At 44.6% G+C, this 18,838-nt stretch overlaps 1 protein-coding gene across 1 annotated transcript; it reads right to left on the reverse strand.

Annotated features, from left to right (window-relative positions):
- Positions 1-366: 366 nt before the first annotated feature.
- LOC306988203 (uncharacterized protein) lies at positions 367-17,233 on the reverse strand (the record flags this gene model as incomplete). Its single annotated transcript, XM_079593007.1, has 7 exons — positions 367-1,124; positions 1,204-1,304; positions 3,350-3,521; positions 12,511-12,669; positions 15,406-15,604; positions 15,681-15,732; positions 15,838-17,233. Coding segments are annotated over 7 exons (2,247 nt in total), but the record flags the coding sequence as incomplete, so codon positions are not given.
- Between the last annotated feature and the right edge of the window lie 1,605 nt (positions 17,234-18,838).

The raw sequence follows: 18,838 nt of genomic DNA on the forward strand, positions 1-18,838 counted from the left end.
GCCAGAGCACCCTGTCACTCGGAGTCTCGCGAGAAGATTCTGTAGAGACAGGTTACAGGATGTCACGGGGTTAAATAGAGGGGATCCCCATGACGTACCTGGTCATGTGATGACTTTGTTGTTATTAGACTCGACCTGTGCATGAGCAAGAGAGATAATATTCAGTGGGAAGCACTGCCTCTGGCGGTCATCCAGAACTCATAGAACCGTAGTTACATTCGTAACTTTCGTTTTATTTGCTGATGTCATCAGTCGCCTCGACTCGCCTGACAACCAGCGATTCCTAGGCTAATCTTTTTTTTTTTTTGTAGGCCTATTGTCAATTTTTACGGATGAAAAAGCAAACCTATAATGTTTTTTTTTATTCATAGGTCTTGGGAGCCATTCACACATTAATTGTTTTTGAAAATTAATAAAAAAAATAGAAATGTCTCGAAATGCTTTTTTTTTTCGGAAATTTGTTTCTGCCATAGATATAAAAACATATAAAAGGTGATTGTGACTTTTTCTCTCTCACAATTGCAAGTTTATATCAAAATCAAAGATTGTGAGATAAAAAGTAGTAATAACCTTTTTAATTGTTTGATTCGGTGGCAGAAACAAGCATCCATAGGTTTTAAATTCCACCACACTTTTTTTTTTTTACGCAAAAAGGCATTCTGTATAAATGCACATCAACTCTAGCTAAACAAGTGTCTTCTTCAAACAAGACTAAAACACACGAGACCCTCGTATATAACCGTATAGCCTCACAACCAACCCAAAGCTTTAGTCAACGCATTGACAATTCAAACGCATAAATACTGTAAAGAAAGTTAAAGTTTTATAAACTCCAGATCACCTCAACATTTTTTTATCAAAGAATTACAACACATTTCAATGGGACAAATCTGAGATGAACTCATTTTGGGGAATGTGGGGAATTTGCGATGTGACGTTTTTCTTCCTGAAGTGCTTTAATCTCTGTTGTCTTGGAAATACAGATTGGCATATTGCAAGATGTGATCGACAGCTTTGAGCAGCAGAACATCTGTGCTTTCGTCCAGATCCAGCTCTGAGCAGTAGTTCTTCACTGGGACAATGTAGGAAGTGGCCATTCCCAGCAGCGCTCCGGCCTTCACCATCTGCAGAGAGACAGAGAGGATCATGGGAAGCTCATGGCAGACAGTAGGAGACCCAGTTAAACCATCGAGCATGACGTACGGCCTGCTGAACACTCTGGCTCCTGTACACCTGGGTGATGTCACTTCCGGTAGTTTTACAAACTTGGTCCACGTGGGTCAGTAATGCCACTTGGTGTACGCCTGCAAATAAGAAGAGTTTCAGATTCATCACAGCTGCGGTTTCTTGAAGAGGCCACATTGCGCCCTTTAACAAAGTTCTTGTTTTTTGGCTCTTCTAGAATAGGTTTCCGTGTGTGAATGTTCAAAAAACGCATCGGATCTCATTCACTGAGCATGCGTACGCACACATTTGTATGTGAAATCTGTACAAGAATGTTTTCACAAACTAATTTATTTATTTATTTAGAAAAGGGACAGTGTACATTAATTAACATTCATAAATGTAAATGTACCCAAATTAGCCCGAAGGCTAGTTTTCATTGGTAGTCCCTTTGCCAGGTGTTATTAGGCTCTAAGCTAGAAGAAAGGGTTAAACATTACAACAATATACTACAACAATCATAAAACTGGAACTTGTAAACACCTCTGTAAAATACAATTAAACGTATTATACAATAATAATAAAAAAACTATATATATACACACACAATAAAAAATATACAGTATATATTGTTATGAGTTAAATATGACTGATTAGGTCTATAATAAAATTAATAATAAGATGAATAATAATAATAGGGGAGCAACATTAATGTTCACATTGTTGGTTATGAAGAAGCCATTTCTTAAGATTAAGCTTAAAAGAGTTAAGTGATGAACACGCTCTAATTGAGTGAGGAACAATATTCCACTGATGTGAAGCTCTATATGAGAAAACAGCTTGACCAAACCAGGTTTTCCTACGTGGAATAATACAATCCGCTCTAATTGCACCTCTTGTAATTCTGTTTTCAATAGATTTAAATTGAATAAAAACAGCCAGAGGAGAAGGAGCCAAACCATGCATAATCTTATAAACTAAACAGACATTTTTTAAATTGATTAGATTTTCCCAGTTAAACAAGTTATACTTATTTAAAATGTGACTGATGAAAACTGAATTGTTTTTATCTAAAATTTTAAGGGCTTGTTTGTATAGTGATTCTTTCAGATGAGTATTTGACCAGCTTGTCAAACAATATGTGACATGAGAAAGAATCATAGAATGGAAATATATCTTTGCTGCCTCATTTGATAAACAATTTCTAATGAACCTAAAATTAACCAAGTTAAATTTAATCTTGATTCATCAATAACTTTCCTTCTAAAATTTATTCTAAATATAAAATAAAAAAAAAGTTTCTCGATAACTCATTGTTGCTAAGGATAACACACCGTTGCCATGAAAAACAGAGCGTTGCCATGGACACGGTGTTCTTTAGCGGAAGCAATGCAATCGAACATTCCTCACATTCTTTCAACTTAAATTCAAAATAACTCACAATTTCACGCAAAACCCTTTTAATTCAGCTCAAAATATTTTACTTTGCAGAACTCTTGTGGAAAAATAATAAAAAAACATGATATTTCATGACTCTTGCCTCTAGATGGCCTTATATCTCTATATGAAGCAAATGAGCTGTTCCGCTGGGTCCTAAAGCCAGTTCTTCAGTGTGCATTCAGATACACATGTAGACATTATAAAATACTTTTTTTGATATAGTTTAAGCATTTTTAGTTTGAATTTTGAGCACTTTAGGGTTTTCTATGTGAACTGAAGCATTCCTTGCATCCCCTTCATGGGGGTCAAAGTGACCCGTGAAGGAAGGATGTGTTACTTTATTAAATTTCAACCACAAAACTCCACAAATTCATAAACAATTTTTTGTGTGTGTATTCGTGGTTCAAGTGCGACAAAACTCCTGGGGTCTTGGACCCTTCTGATGAACACTCAATTTTCTAACATTTTAATAAATGAGTTTCGAAGGATGAGGGCTGTAAACATAATCAACAGTAGTTTTATATTTCTCCATCGATTTTGCCGTTCGCAATGCCTCATGGGATTGTAGTTCTTTCCCTCAGTAAAGCCGTTAAGTTCACAGTCTTGTACCTTTGTCCGATTTTCAAACACTTTTTTGCTTCAAATCAAAGTTTGTAATGTTGTGATCCGCCTCGTTGCTGGTTGGTTTGGTTTGGCTTATAACACTTTTCTTTGGGACTGAATGTTGAACGCCTCAGCGCCTCACCTAAGTTGCTGATGTGCTCTCTGAGCTGCTGGAAGGTTGTGCCGAAGCTTTTGGCGTACGAGGCGACCTTTGAGGCGTCCACTACAAACACCACACAGTGCACTTTATCTGTGGCGCTCGGCTTCCTCACGTAGCCCACAGTCTCGACTCCAACCGGCTGCTCGGGACTAAACTACACACACAAACACAGCAATAACTGTTGACCAATACACACTTCGTCCACACTGAGCTATGTGAGCTTACACTGTTTACTTATCTAAGAAAATATTTTAACGAATTGTTTTTAGCATAATGACAATGTAAAAGCCAATTCTTTCATTTTGAAAAATAAATAAATAATTGGTGGTCTTAATAATGTAACAACTGATATTTTACTTGAAAGATTTTATACTTAAAAAAATATGTAGCTGCCTTTTTTTAACATCGTGGTCCTTTACAAGGGAGTCATCATATTTGGTGTTCAAAAAGTGAATAAATAAATTTCATAATTTAAGTATTGTGTAGTCATAAGGTGGTCTTGTATCACTGTGTAATTATGGAAGTTACCTTTGCATTTAAAAAGTACCAAGCGTATTTAAGTCATTTTAAATATTAATATTACATAACCATATATAGATGTATAAAACCTCGGTTCTCTCTAGATGAGGGAACGAGTACTGCGTAATAGAATTACGCACCGGGTAAAGTCATCTTTGCTCGAGATATGAAGCCAAAAATTTATCCTTAAATTTGTATATGTTGTCAACGCAGTGTAGCAGCGGGCAGACCTAGAGCGGGCTGTCTTGCGCGCTCATTGGCTGCCTCGTGGCAACTGCAGCAGCCTACCACTGAGCGTGTCATAGCCCGCCATAGGGGCGCGATCACGGCCGGGAACGCAGTACTCGTTCCCTCATCTAGAGTGAACTGAGGTTACGTTAGGTAACCGTGTACGTTCTCTTACGAGAGGTTTTCTCGTACTGCGTAATAGAATTACGCACCGGGAACCCCTTGTCAACGCCGTGCGCGCCAAGCAATTCACTACATGAATCCCAGGGGGGAACGCCCCGGGGGACACAGATAAGTGGGAAACAGGCGACAACAGAGTGGGCTCGCACATGCTGAACTCATCGACCCTTATAGTGCAGCTCAACCAGGGCAATCGAATAGAGACTTTAGACTGAAAGGAGTCTAGCCTGTAGGGCGGGAACTTGTACAAATGTAGAGGGGAAGGCCCAGCCTGCCGCCGTACAAATGTCATGAATAGATATCCCGCTGTACCAAGCCCACTAGGAGGCCATGCCTCTGGTGGAATGAGCCCTGATGCCCAGAGTGCACTGCAGGTCTTTAGACACATAAGCCGCAGCAATAGCAAGGCAAGGCAAGGCAAGGCAAGTTTATTTATATAGCACATTTCATACACAATGGTAATTCAAAGTGCTTTACATAGAAGAAATTAAAATAATCAAAAGAAATAAGAATAATTAAAACAGTTTAGAGTAAAAAATAAAAATAAAATAAAATACAGTGCAAACAGTCGGACGAACAGCGGCACAGTGCTCATTCAGTAAATGCAATGTTAAACAGAAGTGTTTTGAGTCTGGATTTGAATGTGGCTACAGTAGGAGCACACCTGATCTCTTCTGGAAGCTGGTTCCAGCTGCGGCTGGCATAATAGCTAAAAGCGGACTCTCCTTGCTTTGAGTGAACCCTTGGTATTTCTAGTTGATGTGATCCTAATGATCTCAGTGATCTGTTGGGTTTATATTCAGTGAGCATATCTGCAATGTATTGAGGTCCTAGGCCATTAAATGATTTATATACCAGTAATAATACTTTAAAATCAATCCTAAATGTGACTGGAAGCCAGTGTAAAGACCTGAGGACTGGTGTGATATGTTCATATTTTCTGGTTCTGCTCAGGATCCTGGCGGCAGCGTTCTGTACGAGCTGCAACTGTCTTATGGTCTTTTTGGGAAGGCCAGTGAGGAGTCCATTACAATAATCCACCCTGCTGGTGATGAAAGCATGCACAATTTTCTCTAAGTCTTGACTGGAAACAAAGCATCTAATTCTTGCAATATTTTTTAGATGATAGTATGCTGATTTAGTTATTGCTTTGACATGACTACTGAAGCTAAGGTCTGACTCTAGAGACACACCAAGATTCCTGACTTGATTTTTAGTTGTTTGACCTCTAGAGTGGAGGTATGCATTCACCTTGAGAACTTCATCTTTGTTTCCAAACGCAATGACTTCAGTTTTGTCTTTGTTTAACTGAAGAAAGTTTTGGCACATCCAGCTGTTGACTTCATCAATGCATTGGAACAGGGAGTCAATGGGGCTGTAATCGTTAGGCGATAGGGCTAAGTAGATCTGTGTGTCGTCTGCATAGCTGTGGTAAGCAATTTGGTGCTTTCTCATTATTTGGCTCATTGGGAGCATGTACAGGTTGAATAGGAGTGGCGCAAGAATTGAGCCTTGAGGAACTCCGCATGTCATGGATGTCCACTCAGACTTATGGTCTCCTATACTCACATAATAACCTCTCGCTTCTAAGTATGACCTGAACCATTTTAGGACTATCCCAGAAAGACCCACCCAGTTTTCCAGCCTGTCAAGAAGTATGTTGTGATCAACAGTGTCAAATGCAGCACTGAGGTCGAGTAGTACCAGCACTGATATTTTGCCTGTATCAGTATTTAAGCGAATATCGTTAATTATCTTTATGAGCGCTGTCTCTGTGCTGTGATGCGATCGGAAACCAGATTGAAAATTGTCAAAGTATCCATTCGAGCTTAAGAATTTGTTCAGCTGATTGAAAACAACTTTTCCAATGATCTTGCCAATGAAAGGAAGATTTGAGATCGGTCTATAATTGCTTAATATAGTCTTATCAAGATTACTCTTTTTTAGGAGGGGTTTGACAACTGCAGTTTTCAGGGAGTTTGGAAAACTTCCAGAGAGAAGTGAGGCATTTACCACTTCTAGGAGATCTGCTTCTAAGCTGTTTAACACACTTTTGAAGAAAGATGTGGGAAGAGCGTCAAGGGCGCAGGTTGATGTTTTAAGGTGCTGTACGGTTTCTTCCAAAATTTTGCCATCAATTTCTTTGAAATCAGACATAGTAACTTTCTCAGGTTGTGGTCTGATCTGTCTGACCCTAGTGCAACTCAAGGATGTGCTGATCACCTTTCTGATATTATTGATTTTCTCAGAGAAGAAAGAAGCAAACTCACTGCACTTGCTGTCTGAGAGCATTTCACTGGGAATCTGGCTCGGGGGGTTTGTTAATCTCTCTACAGTAGCAAAAAGAGTGCATGTGTTGTTTAAGTTGCTGTTAATAATATTTGAGAAGAAAGTCTGTCTAGCTTTGCCTAGTTCCATATTGAAAGCATGGATGGTGTCTTTGTAGATGTTATAATGGACTACAAGTTTTGTCTTCCGCCACATGCGCTCTGCTTTTCTGCATTGTCTTTTCATATTTTGCACTGCTGTTGAGTTTCTCCAGGGTGCCTTTTGTCTACCACTCTTCCTGACCTTCACAGGAGCAATATCATCAATTACACTTTTAACTTTTGAGTTAAAAGAATCAAGGAGAAAATCAACAGAGTCAGCAGATATGCTTGGTGTTAAAGATATAGCCTTCATAAATAGTACACTAGTGTTCTCATTTAAGCATCTCTTTTTGACAGACACAGATCTAGCTTCAATGGCAGGAGAGATCAATATATCAAAGAAAATACAGAAATGATCAGACAGTGCTACATCCTTAATAACAATCGATGAAATGTTTAGACCCTTACTGATAAGTAAATCTAGAGTGTGTCCACGATTGTGTGTCGGTCCATGTACATGCTGAGTCAGATCAAAAGTTTTTAAAACAGTTTTGATTTCTTTTGCCATATTGTTTTCTGCATTGTCTATGTGGATGTTGAAATCTCCGGCAATAGCAAAACAGTCAAACTCTGAGGAAATGGTTGATAACAGTTCTGTAAAATCCTCAGCAAAGGCTGAAGAGTATTTTGGAGGCCTGTAAACAATGATTAGTAAAATGCGTGGAGCACCTTTTAACACAATACCCAGATATTCAAAAGACGGGTAATTACCAAATGATATTTGCTTACATGGATAGACATCTTTAAAAAGAGCAGCTACTCCCCCAGCGTCCACTATCCATCTGGATAGACTGTGTTTCGAGGCGGCGAGACCCTTGGTGCGCCCACCAAACGAAAGGAAAAGCTGCTCCGAGCGCCTGAAGGTGGCGGAGCGCGTGATGTAGATTCTCAGCGCTCTGACAGGGCAAAGGAGCGCTCTGCCCCTGTCCAACAGCTCTTGAAGGAAGCAAAGCACCCCCGAAACCACACAAGTTTGTGGTTCTAAGCCTTTGCTCGTGCACCATTTAGTAAACACAGACCATTTGGACGCATAAAGCTGCCTGGTAGAGGGGGCTCTAGACTAGTGATCGTGTTCACGACCCCTTCTGGCAGAGCAACGGGTATCCGTTGATTATCCATGCATGCAGAGACCAGCGCTCTGGATGAGGAGGCCAAATCGACCCGCCGGCTTGAGAAAGGAGATCTCTCCTCACCGGGATCGGCCATGGGGCTGAGTCTGACAGCCGCATCAACTCCGAGAACCATGTCTGGTTCTCCCATCGGGGGGCTATGAGGAGCACCGAATGGCGCGTTTCCCTGATTCTCCTGATTACCTGTGGTAACATTGAGACCGGGGGGAACGCGTACAACGGGCATCTGGGCCAGGGCATCCTCGTTCTTCGAAAAGAACCTTGGGCAGTGGGCGTTGTCTTTCGACGCAAATAGGTCGACTTTCGCCCCCCGAAAAGGCGCCACAGTAATTGGACTGACTGCGGGTGCAGGGGCCATCGTTCAGGCGTCCTGGCACATGCGCGGCTCTGAGCGAGCGCAGTGAGTGCTGAGCCCAAACAAGCAGGCGTTCCGCCAGATCGCAGAGGATTCTGGATCTGACACCGCCCTGGCAGTTCACGTAAGACACCACAGACATGTTGTCCGTGCGAACCAGTACGTGGTGGCCCCGCAGAGATGGGAGGAAGTATTTCAAAGTGTTCTCGACCGCTATCATCTCCAGACAGTTTATGTGGAGGCACTTCTCCGGGTCTGACCAGAGGCCAAAGACCGGTCTGCCCTCGAAAAGACCGCCCCAACCCAGATTGGAGGCGTCCGTCGATATAACTTTTCGGTACGAGACAACTCCCATTGTCACTTCCCGCTGATACCAGTCGGCCACTATCCAGGGCTGCAGAGCTGAAACGCAGCTCTGAGTCACTCTGATTCGCGAGCCGCCGGCGGCCCAGGCTCGGTGAGGCACACGAGCATTCAGCCAGTGTTGCAGAGGGCGCATACGCAGTAGACCCAGCCGGAGCACTGCTGCGGCTGAAGCCATAAAGCCCAGCATTCTCTGAAACGTTTTCAGGGGGAAAACACTGCCTTTCTGGAAATACGCGGCCAGACGCTGAACACGGCGCGCACGCTGTGTTGACAAGCGGGCCGTCATAGCCACCGAGTCGAGCTCTATTCCCAGAAAAGAGGTTGACTGATGGGGCAGCAGTGAGCTCTTTGCCCAATTGACCGTGAGACCCAAGCTTTCCAGATGACTGAGTAGCACAGCTCTGTGAGACACGAGTTCTGCCTCTGATTGTGCTAAAATCAGCCAATCGTCCAAATAGTTCAGAATTCGCATACCCTGACTTCTCAGAGGAGCGAGAGCCGCGTCCATGCACTTCGTAAATGTATGGGGTGCTAACGACAGGCCAAAAGGTAGGACGGTGTACTGATATACCCTGACCGTCGAAGGCAAATCTCAAGAATGGGCTGTGACGGGGTATGATCAGGATCTGAAAGTATGCGTCTTTCAGATTGAGATAAATAAACCAGTCCCTCGGGCGATTTTGGGCGAGGATTTGTCTGGTCGTGAGCATTTTGAACGGTCTCCTCATGAGAGCTTTGTTCAAATGTCTCAGATCTAGTATAGGTCTGAGAGCTCCGTCCTTCTTGGGTACGAGAAAATAACGGCTGTAAAAGCCAGACTCGCTCATAGAAGGATGTACCGGCTCTATCGCCCCTTTGCACAGCAGTTTTGCTATTTCTGCGCGAAGTAGGTGTGCTACTTCATGCTCGTCACGGTCCGGGCTCGAAAGCGTGGGGGACGGCGAGCGAACTGCAGCGAATAGCCCCGCTTAACAACATTCAGCACCCATTCTGACACGCCCGGAATCGCTTCACATGCTTTTGCACGCATAGCTAGGGGCAGAATGGTCTCCGGGTTCTGATCGGCGCGTACGCTCTCGATGTCTGAATAGGGCGGCTCGCTGACAGCATTCAATGACTCGATCGCTTTGGATGGAGAACATTTTGTGGCGCGAACAGCGGGGCGCGTGAGCGGCGTTGGGGTTACAGTGTTTGTTAGTAAGTGTGAGCGCTCGTGAGCAGTCACAGAGCTTACGTTTATAACACGGCCGGTAGGCTTTAATGGTTTCGCCCCCTGGGATAACTGTGTAACCGAGCGGGCAGTGTGTAGGTGTGGGCACCAGTGTTGGGAACGTTACTTTAAAAAAGTAATTTGTTATAGTTACTCACTACTTGTTCCAAAAAGTAACTGCGTTAGTAACTGAATTACTCTATAATAAAAGTATCGTTACCAGGGAAAGTAACTATTTGCGTTACTGTTAAAAAAAAAGTTGCTATATGCCAAAGAATTTGGATTTTTGTGAGCAGTTTTCACAAGTCAGTTGAAATTAGTAGAACAGACGGGTGTTTACTGTTTATACATAACTTTTGATATTTATTGCACGTCGACAGACAGCAAGAGGTTTATCCTGCACTTCAAGTATTATCTTTGTAAGAAAAGTAAACAGTTACACCATATAAAGTGCATTTAACTCTAGCAAATTAAATGAAACTCTCTCAACCTGAGACAACTGGTCAAGAAAACAACCTGGCGAACTCGCATCTGTGGTGGAGGTATCTGTGTTTTTTTGCCACTAGCTTTGTAGATGCGCGTGTCAATGTGAGATGCTTCATTAAATTAGAGTTGCTTACAACAGATGTCGACAAAGTATTCGCTCCTGGACATAATGTACACATTACATGCACGTTCTTGCCTTTGACCACAATGAATTTGAAGTAGTGCTTATATCTCCACCTTGAAAATGCCAACTTTTCATCGGATTGCTCCTGACTCGTCATCTCTGCTGCTCCGTCGAATATGTTTAGCTGTTGTGTGTGTGTGTGGCGCCTGGCGCGTGTGTTGGCATGTGTGTAAAAACACTGGCTCTGATTGGCTACCATGAAACATGACTCTGCATTAGCCAATCATAATCGGTTACCTCGTTATTAACCCACCTCCTCACTAGCTGTGAGCCAGGGGTGCGCGTGCGTTCGGATTCGTGCTTGTTTGTAGGGGTGAACACATTGGTGTGGGCACATTTTCTACACTTATAACACAGTCGGCGTGGATCTTTTTGAGGTTTATCTGGGTCGCCGTGAAAACGCCGTTTGTGTGCAGGCGAGCGGGTTGCATAACTGGCTCGTTGGCTGCGGAATACACTACTGCAGTAGCCTTTGCTAAGGGGACTGTCAGAGCAGGTTGGCTTTGATGGCAGTCCGGCAGCGGCGGGACTCGAGCATCTCTTCCTCTCTGCGAACGCTAGGAGGATTTTGCGGGCTCGGGCTTCAGCGTGATCTTTGGCCGGGGTCCCCGGGGGGGAGGCGGCTTGTGACGGCTGTTCGAGCACGATCTAGGGCGGCCGCCCTGTCGTCGCTGCGAAGATGGTGGAGGCTGGGACGGGCCCTGTGTGGAGCTTCGTGCAGGAGGCTGAGCTTGAGAGCGGCCTGCAGAGGAGCTAGAGCGCCGTGGATGGAACAAGTTCATGGCCTGTGACGTTTTCTGAACTTCCGAAAACCGGTCCACAATCCCGCTTACCGCTGGGCCGAAGAGACCAGCGTGAGAGAGCGGGGCGTTGAGAAACACACTTCACGTTCAGATTCGCTCATGTCTGCGAGTGTCAGCCAGAGGTGCCTCTCCGTAACAGTGAGCGAAGCCATGCATCTTCCCATAGCCTGGGCTGCGGACTTAGTGGCGCGGAGGGAAAGGTCCGTCGCGCTGCGCAGATCTGTGATGACGTCCTGATCCGGGCCCTTCTCGTCCATACGGCGGAGGAGGTCGGCCTGGAGGATTTGGAGGACTGCCATCGAGTGCAGGGTGGAAGCAGCCTGTCCAGCGGTGGCGAAGGCGCGGCTGACAAGGGCTGAGGTGGTCCTGCAGGCTTTAGATGGGAGGGCAGACTTTGAGCGCCATTTTGCAGATGGCGGGCAAAGATGCACTGCGACCGACTCTTCCACTGGGGGATTCCGGCTGTAACCTTTCTCAACGGCTCCGTCCACGTGGGAGAGAGTCGAGGAGGCAGGAGAGCGGAGTCTCGTGGAGAATGGAGCGCTCCACGATTTCGAGAGCTCAAAATGGAGCTCTGGCAGGAAGGGCGCTGACCTAGAAGCGGGCGCTTGGCGGCGGCTAGGCAGAAAACACCCGTCGAGCCTGTTAGGCGTGGGCGCCTCGGGCGGAGACCACTCGAGGCCTAGTTGTTCGACGGCCATGGTGAGGAGGCGGAGCAGTTCCGCGTCCACGTTAGCCTGGGCCCGGCCAGATTCCTGTGTCGAAGAGGAGGCATGAAGGTTCCGGTGAGCTTTCGCAAACGACAACGGGCTCCGGAGGTCTCTGAGCACAGCTGAAGGTGGCGAAACGGCCTCAGACGCTTTCCTAGGTTTGCTTGGTCGCTGGTTTCAACGGCGGCGGCTTCTCTCGGAGTCCAGCGATGCGTAGAGCTCGCTAAAGGTATGAAAAAACAGTAAAGCAGCCCACGAGCCTTCCTTTTATATGCTAAGCCACCCCCATTCTGGCGGGCTATGACACGTGAGGGCGCGAGGCGTCCTCATTGGGCGTGACGTCACGCCCGGCTCAGTGGTAGGCTGCTGCAGTTGCCGCGAGACAGCCAATGGGCACGCAAGACAGCCTGCTCTAGGTCTGCCTGCTGCTACACTGCGTTGACAATATATACAATTTTAAGGATACATTTTTGGCTTCATATACATATATCGGTGCGTAATTCTATTACGCAGTACGAGAGAACCTCTCGTAAGAGAACATACCTGGTGTCCCTCTGGCGCGTGTCCTTTAATGACCGACAGCGCGTCGTGCAGAGTCAGTCCGGTGGTTTCTCCTTCCCCGACGCCCATGACGTCACACATGACCAGAGCCGTGGGCTCGTCCGCCGTCTCTCCGGTCCCGCGGATGCAGAACGAGCGGAGCTGAGGAACAGCAGCGCAAATAAACCACGACTTTCTGCAAAAACTGGGCAAAATATGGATTGAACCCTGCTAATGTTCTGGCAAGGTTTTCTCAACGTTATGAACAAACGTTCTTCCAGTAGCCTATGTTGATAAAACATTCATTCAAAGTTATCTGGTCTTTAATAATGTTAGCACAAATTTTTTTTTTAAAAATCGTTCATAAAACGTTTAGTTGGATGTTTGCCTAATGTTTGTTTAAATGTTACGACTTGTTTCAGAGAACATTCAAAAGTAACATTACTCTCTCCCCCACATCATCCAAGATGTTCATGTCTTTCTTTCTTTCTTCAGTGGAAAAGAAATTAAGGTTTTTGAGGAGAGCACTCCAGGATGTTCTCCATATAGTCACTCTAATGCGGTCCAACGGGTCGAAGGTCCAGATGTGAGATTCAGTGCAGCTTCAAAGTTTCGACATGATCCCAGCCGAGGAATAAGAGTCTTATCTCAGTCTACATTAAAAAAAAAAACATTTTTTTTAAAAAAAATATTCTCCCACCGGTTAATCGACTTGGAACAACACCGGTAATATCTGTTTCATCGGGTGGGAAGAGCGATGTAAAAAAAAAAAAAATGAATAAAACTACCGGTAAATAAAACATTTAAATAACATTCCAGGTCTCCGCACCAGTCACGTAACTGAAAACTATGAAAGCCGTGTGACCGGCCAACTGGTAAAAATAAAATAAAAATACATTACAGATTTTCTGTTTCATTAATAAAGTTTGACTACTCGCAGCAGTCTCGCATGCGCTTAGAGCTCGTGTGAATTGCACGTATAAAATGAAGTTAACGAACAACCTCGATCCATCAACATATAGGCCTATAGGCCACGTCGCTGAATTTCACTGCGCTTCATGAAGAGTTTTTCTTTTGCGTGAAGAAGCCGTTCGCCGGAGATGTGTTAAAAGATAGCGGAGTGCATTCATGATTATTAGGCTACCGGTATAATAATCCTCCTGGCGCCGGGTCTGAGTGAGTCATTTACTCTTACCTTTGTTCTTTGATTAACATTAATGACACTTTAGGCCAGCCGCTGCTGACAGACGCGATCTGACACGCATCCCATTTTCTCACAAATCTCTATACGTGCATTTTAGACTTTATTTAAATCATTTAAGACTGTTCGTATGAGGACACTTGACAAAACGGACATTTTGGCATAATTTATGTGTGTTATGGTTTGTTCAAGCCCGAAAGAGAACTCGATAGACTACTGACGCGCATGCGCGTCTTCTGTGGGTCGTGTGTAATAGACAACGGTTTAAAAGCATTCACATTAATAAGAGCGTGATCATACAGCGCTAGTCAATTGCTTTAGATATTTGTAACGCTTTAAACTTTTTTTTTTCTTTTCTTTTTTGTGGTGCCGCGGTGGGCAAGTGATGAAACCGGTGTTGTGACTAAACACCGTGTAACACCAGTAACCGACTATTGTAGCTTGTGCTTTATTAAATCCAGAGTCAATGCAGCCGTCTACCAGGACATTTTCAGAGGACTTCATGCTTCCTTCATTTTCCAGCAGTATTTGCACCTGCCCACACTGCCAAAAGAACAGAAACCTGGTTCAATGACTGTAATATTACTGACGGTAATTACTGAAATATACTGACGGTATTACTGTGTAATTACTGTGTGATTTCATGTAATATTCATATTTTCAGGGATTTTGATTTTGTGGGTTTCATAAGCTGTAAGCCATAATCATCAAAATTATAACAAATAAAGGCTTGAAATATCTCACGTTGCATGTAATTGTTAAGTTTAACTTTTTGATGATATTCTAGTTATATGAGCAGCACCTGTATATAAAATGATCAATGGTTCCTCTAGAGAAGAAATAGATAAGACTCTTATTCCTCGGCTGTGATCGTGTCGAGACTTTGAAGCTGCACTGAGACTCACATCTGGACCTTCGACCGTTGGACCCCATTGAAGTCACTATATGGAGAAACATCCTGGAGTGTTTTCCTCAAAAACCTTAATTTCTTTTCGATTGAAGAAAGAAAGAAAGGGTGAGAGTAAATTATCAAGAGATTTTAATTCTGAAGTGAATGAATCCTTTAAAGGTCCCATATTGTACACCTTTCTGAAGTTTTATTTTAGGAAGTTTTATCCTTAAGAATATATATTTGCGGTATAAGTACCAAAAACGATCTCGATATATATTTTACAGCTCCTTTCTCAGGAGCTCTGCAAAGAACAGGTCGATTTTTGCTTGTCTACTTAATATTCATGAGCCTCTCTTCTGATTGGCTTGTTGTTTTCTGAGTGACGCACCATTGGTGCAGGTGGGACTGAAGGCGGTGACTGAGTAGTTCTGACATCACATTTATACAGAAGTAACAACGGCTCATGAAAAAAGGCACAGCTACTTTATGCCGGCTGTGTGCAGTTGTCTGTGGATTGACTGTTTTGAAACTTATATGGTAGTTACACAGAACCTAGACCTCTGTTATCATGAAGAAAGACAGTAAATTTCTGAAATTTTCAGACCTTTAATGTTCGCATAACCAAGAAAAAAACAAAACATTTAAAAAATCTGGAAGTTTTGAACGTTCTGAGAACATTCAGAAACAACATTTTTATAAAATGTTCATAACATAAAACATTATCAGAACATATTTTTGTCAATATGTGTATTGTCAACCTCAGATTCACTTTGATTTGAAAGCTTCCAGCTCTAGTCATGTTTACCTTTTTGGTGAAGCTGGTAGAGGAGGACGATCCCACCATGGCTCTGTTAATGACCCGTCCAGAGAACACCGACTGGACAGAACTGATGAAGCTGGACTTCCCAGCGCCGACTGGGCCGATCAGCAGGACCCTGGCTTCAGGCACGCTCTCGCTGGCCGGCTTAAACGACCGGACCGACTCCATCAGGGTCTGCTTCGCTCTAAACACATCAATGCTGTTAGACACCTCAATCTCGTGACATAGATATGACTGTTTTCAAGCTGTGGTTCACCTACTCTTCACTCCAATCCATGTTTCTCCACTGGTTTTCCAGCAAGAGTATAAAATCTGTTAAGGTATAATAAAAAATTTGTTCTGAAGTAGTCAGCATGACTTCTCATTAACATTATTTGCTTTGTTTGTGAGGTTGTTTGAATAACTGTGTTATTTTACCTAGAGGAGAGAACTGAGGTTTTGTTGCTTTTTCAGTTTTGCGAACAGATTTGGTCTTTGGAGATGGTTCTGGAGAAGAGCCTATTACAAATAAGCTGCTGGATATGGTGCCTGGAGTTGTGGCTTGAGCAAAACTCTCTGTTTCAGGCTTGCTGCTGGATATGGTGCCTGGAGTTGTGGCTTGAGCAAAACTCTCTGTTTCAGGCTTGCTGCTGGATATGGTGCCTGGAGTTGTGGCTTGAGCAAAACTCTCTGTTTCAGGCTTGCTGCTGGATATGGTGCCTGGAGTTGTGGCTTGAGCAAAACTCTCTGTTTCAGGCTTGCTGCTGGATATGGTGCCTGGAGTTGTGGCTTGACCAAAACTAGCCACTGTTTCAGGCTTGCTGCTGGATATGGTGCCTGGAGTTGTGGCTTGAGCAAAACTAGCCACTGTTTCAGGCTTGCTGCTGGATATGGTGCCTGGAGTTGTGGCTTGAGCAAAACTCTCTGTTTCAGGCTTGCTGCTGGAATTGGTGCCTGGAGTTGTGGCTTGAGCAAAACTCTCTGTTTCAGGCTTGCTGCTGGATATGGTGCCTGGAGTTGTGGCTTGAGCAAAACTCTCTGTTTCAGGCTTGCTGCTGGATATGGTGCCTGGAGTTGTGGCTTGAGCAAAACTCTCTGTTTCAGGCTTGCTGCTGGATATGGTGCCTGGAGTTGTGGCTTGAGCAAAACTCTCTGTTTCAGGCTTGCTGCTGGATATGGTGCCTGGAGTTGTGGCTTGACCAAAACTAGCCACTGTTTCAGGCTTGCTGCTGGATATGGTGCCTGGAGTTGTGGCTTGAGCAAAACTCTCTGTTTCAGGCTTGCTGCTGGAATTGGTGCCTGGAGTTGTGGCTTGAGCAAAACTCTCTGTTTCAGGCTTGCTGCTGGATATGGTGCCTGGAGTTGTGGCTTGAGCAAAACTCTCTGTTTCAGGCTTGCTGCTGGATATGGTGCCTGGAGTTGTGGCTTGAGCAAAACTCTCTGTTTCAGGCTTGCTGCTGGATATGGTGCCTGGAGTTGTGGCTTGAGCAAAACTCTCTGTTTCAGGCTTGCTGCTGGATATGGTGCCTGGAGTTGTGGCTTGAGCAAAACTCTCTGTTTCAGGCTTGCTGCTGGATATGGTGCCTGGAGTTGTGGCTTGAGCAAAACTCTCTGTTTCAGGCTTGCTGCTGGATATGGTGCCTGGAGTTGTGGCTTGAGCAAAACTCTCTGTTTCAGGCTTGCTGCTGGATATGGTGCCTGGAGTTGTGGCTTGAGCAAAACTCTCTGTTTCAGGCTTGCTGCTGGATATGGTGCCTGGAGTTGTGGCTTGAGCAAAACTCTCTGTTTCAGGCTTGCTGCTGGATATGGTGCCTGGAGTTGTGGCTTGAGCAAAACTCTCTGTTTCAGGCTTGCTGCTGGATATGGTGCCTGGAGTTGTGGCTTGACCAAAACTAGCCACTGTTTCAGGCTTGCTGCTGGATATGGTGCCTGGAGTTGTGGCTTGAGCAAAACTCTCTGTTTCAGGCTTGCTGCTGGATATGGTGCCTGGAGTTGTGGCTTGAGCAAAACTCTCTGTTTCAGGCTTGCTGCTGGATATGGTGCCTGGAGTTGTGGCTTGAGCAAAACTCTCTGTTTCAGGCTTGCTGCTGGATATGGTGCCTGGAGTTGTGGCTTGAGCAAAACTCTCTGTTTCAGGCTTGCTGCTGGATATGGTGCCTGGAGTTGTGGCTTGAGCAAAACTCTCTGTTTCAGGCTTGCTGCTGGATATGGTGCCTGGAGTTGTGGCTTGAGCAAAACTCTCTGTTTCAGGCTTGCTGCTGGATATGGTGCCTGGAGTTGTGGCTTGAGCAAAACTCTCTGTTTCAGGCTTGCTGCTGGATATGGTGCCTGGAGTTGTGGCTTGAGCAAAACTCTCTGTTTCAGGCTTGCTGCTGGATATGGTGCCTGGAGTTGTGGCTTGAGCAAAACTCTCTGTTTCAGGCTTGCTGCTGGATATGGTGCCTGGAGTTGTGGCTTGAGCAAAACTCTCTGTTTCAGGCTTGCTGCTGGATATGGTGCCTGGAGTTGTGGCTTGAGCAAAACTCTCTGTTTCAGGCTTGCTGCTGGATATGGTGCCTGGAGTTGTGGCTTGAGCAAAACTAGCCACTGTTTCAGGCTTGCTGCTGGAATTGAAGCCAAAAGGTGAGGTTTGACCAAAACTGCCTGTTTCAAGCTTGCTGCTGGAATTGAAGCCAAAAGGTGAGGTTTGACCAAAACTGCCTGTTTCAGGCTTGCTGCTAGAATTGAAGCCAAAAGGTGAGGCTTGACCAAAACTGCCTGTTTCAAGCTTGCTGCTAGAATTGAAGCCAAAAGGTGAGGCTTGACCAAAACTGCCTGTTTCAAGCTTGCTGCTAGAATTGAAGCCAAAAGATGAGGTTTGACCAAAACTGCCTGTTTCAAGCTTGCTGCTAGAATTGAAGCCAAAAGGTGAGGTTTGACCAAAACTGCCTGTTTCAAGCTTGCTGCTAGAATTGAAGCCAAAAGGTGAGGCTTGACCAAAACTGCCTGTTTCAAGCTTGCTGCTAGAATTGAAGCCAAAAGATGAGGTTTGACCAAAACTGCCTGTTTCAAGCTTGCTGCTAGAATTGAAGCCAAAAGGTGAGGTTTGACCAAAACTGCCTGTTTCAAGCTTGCTGCTAGAATTGAAGCCAAAAGGTGAGGCTTGACCAAAACTGCCTGTTTCAGGCTTGCTGCTGGAATTGAAGCCAAAAGGTGAGGCTTGACCAAAACTGCCTGTTTCAGGCTTGCTGCTAGAATTGAAGCCAAAAGGTGAGGCTTGACCAAAACTGCCTGTTTCAGGCTTGCTGTTAGAATTGAAGCCAAAAGGTGAGGTTTGACCAAAACTGCCTGTTTCAGGCTTGCTGCTGGAATTGAAGCCAAAAGGTGAGGCTTGACCAAAACTGCCTGTTTCAGGCTTGCTGCTAGAATTGAAGCCAAAAGGTGAGGCTTGACCAAAACT

This window comes from Phoxinus phoxinus, assembly GCF_949152265.1.
Source record: "Phoxinus phoxinus genome assembly, chromosome: 20".
NCBI lineage: Eukaryota > Metazoa > Chordata > Actinopteri > Cypriniformes > Leuciscidae > Phoxinus > Phoxinus phoxinus.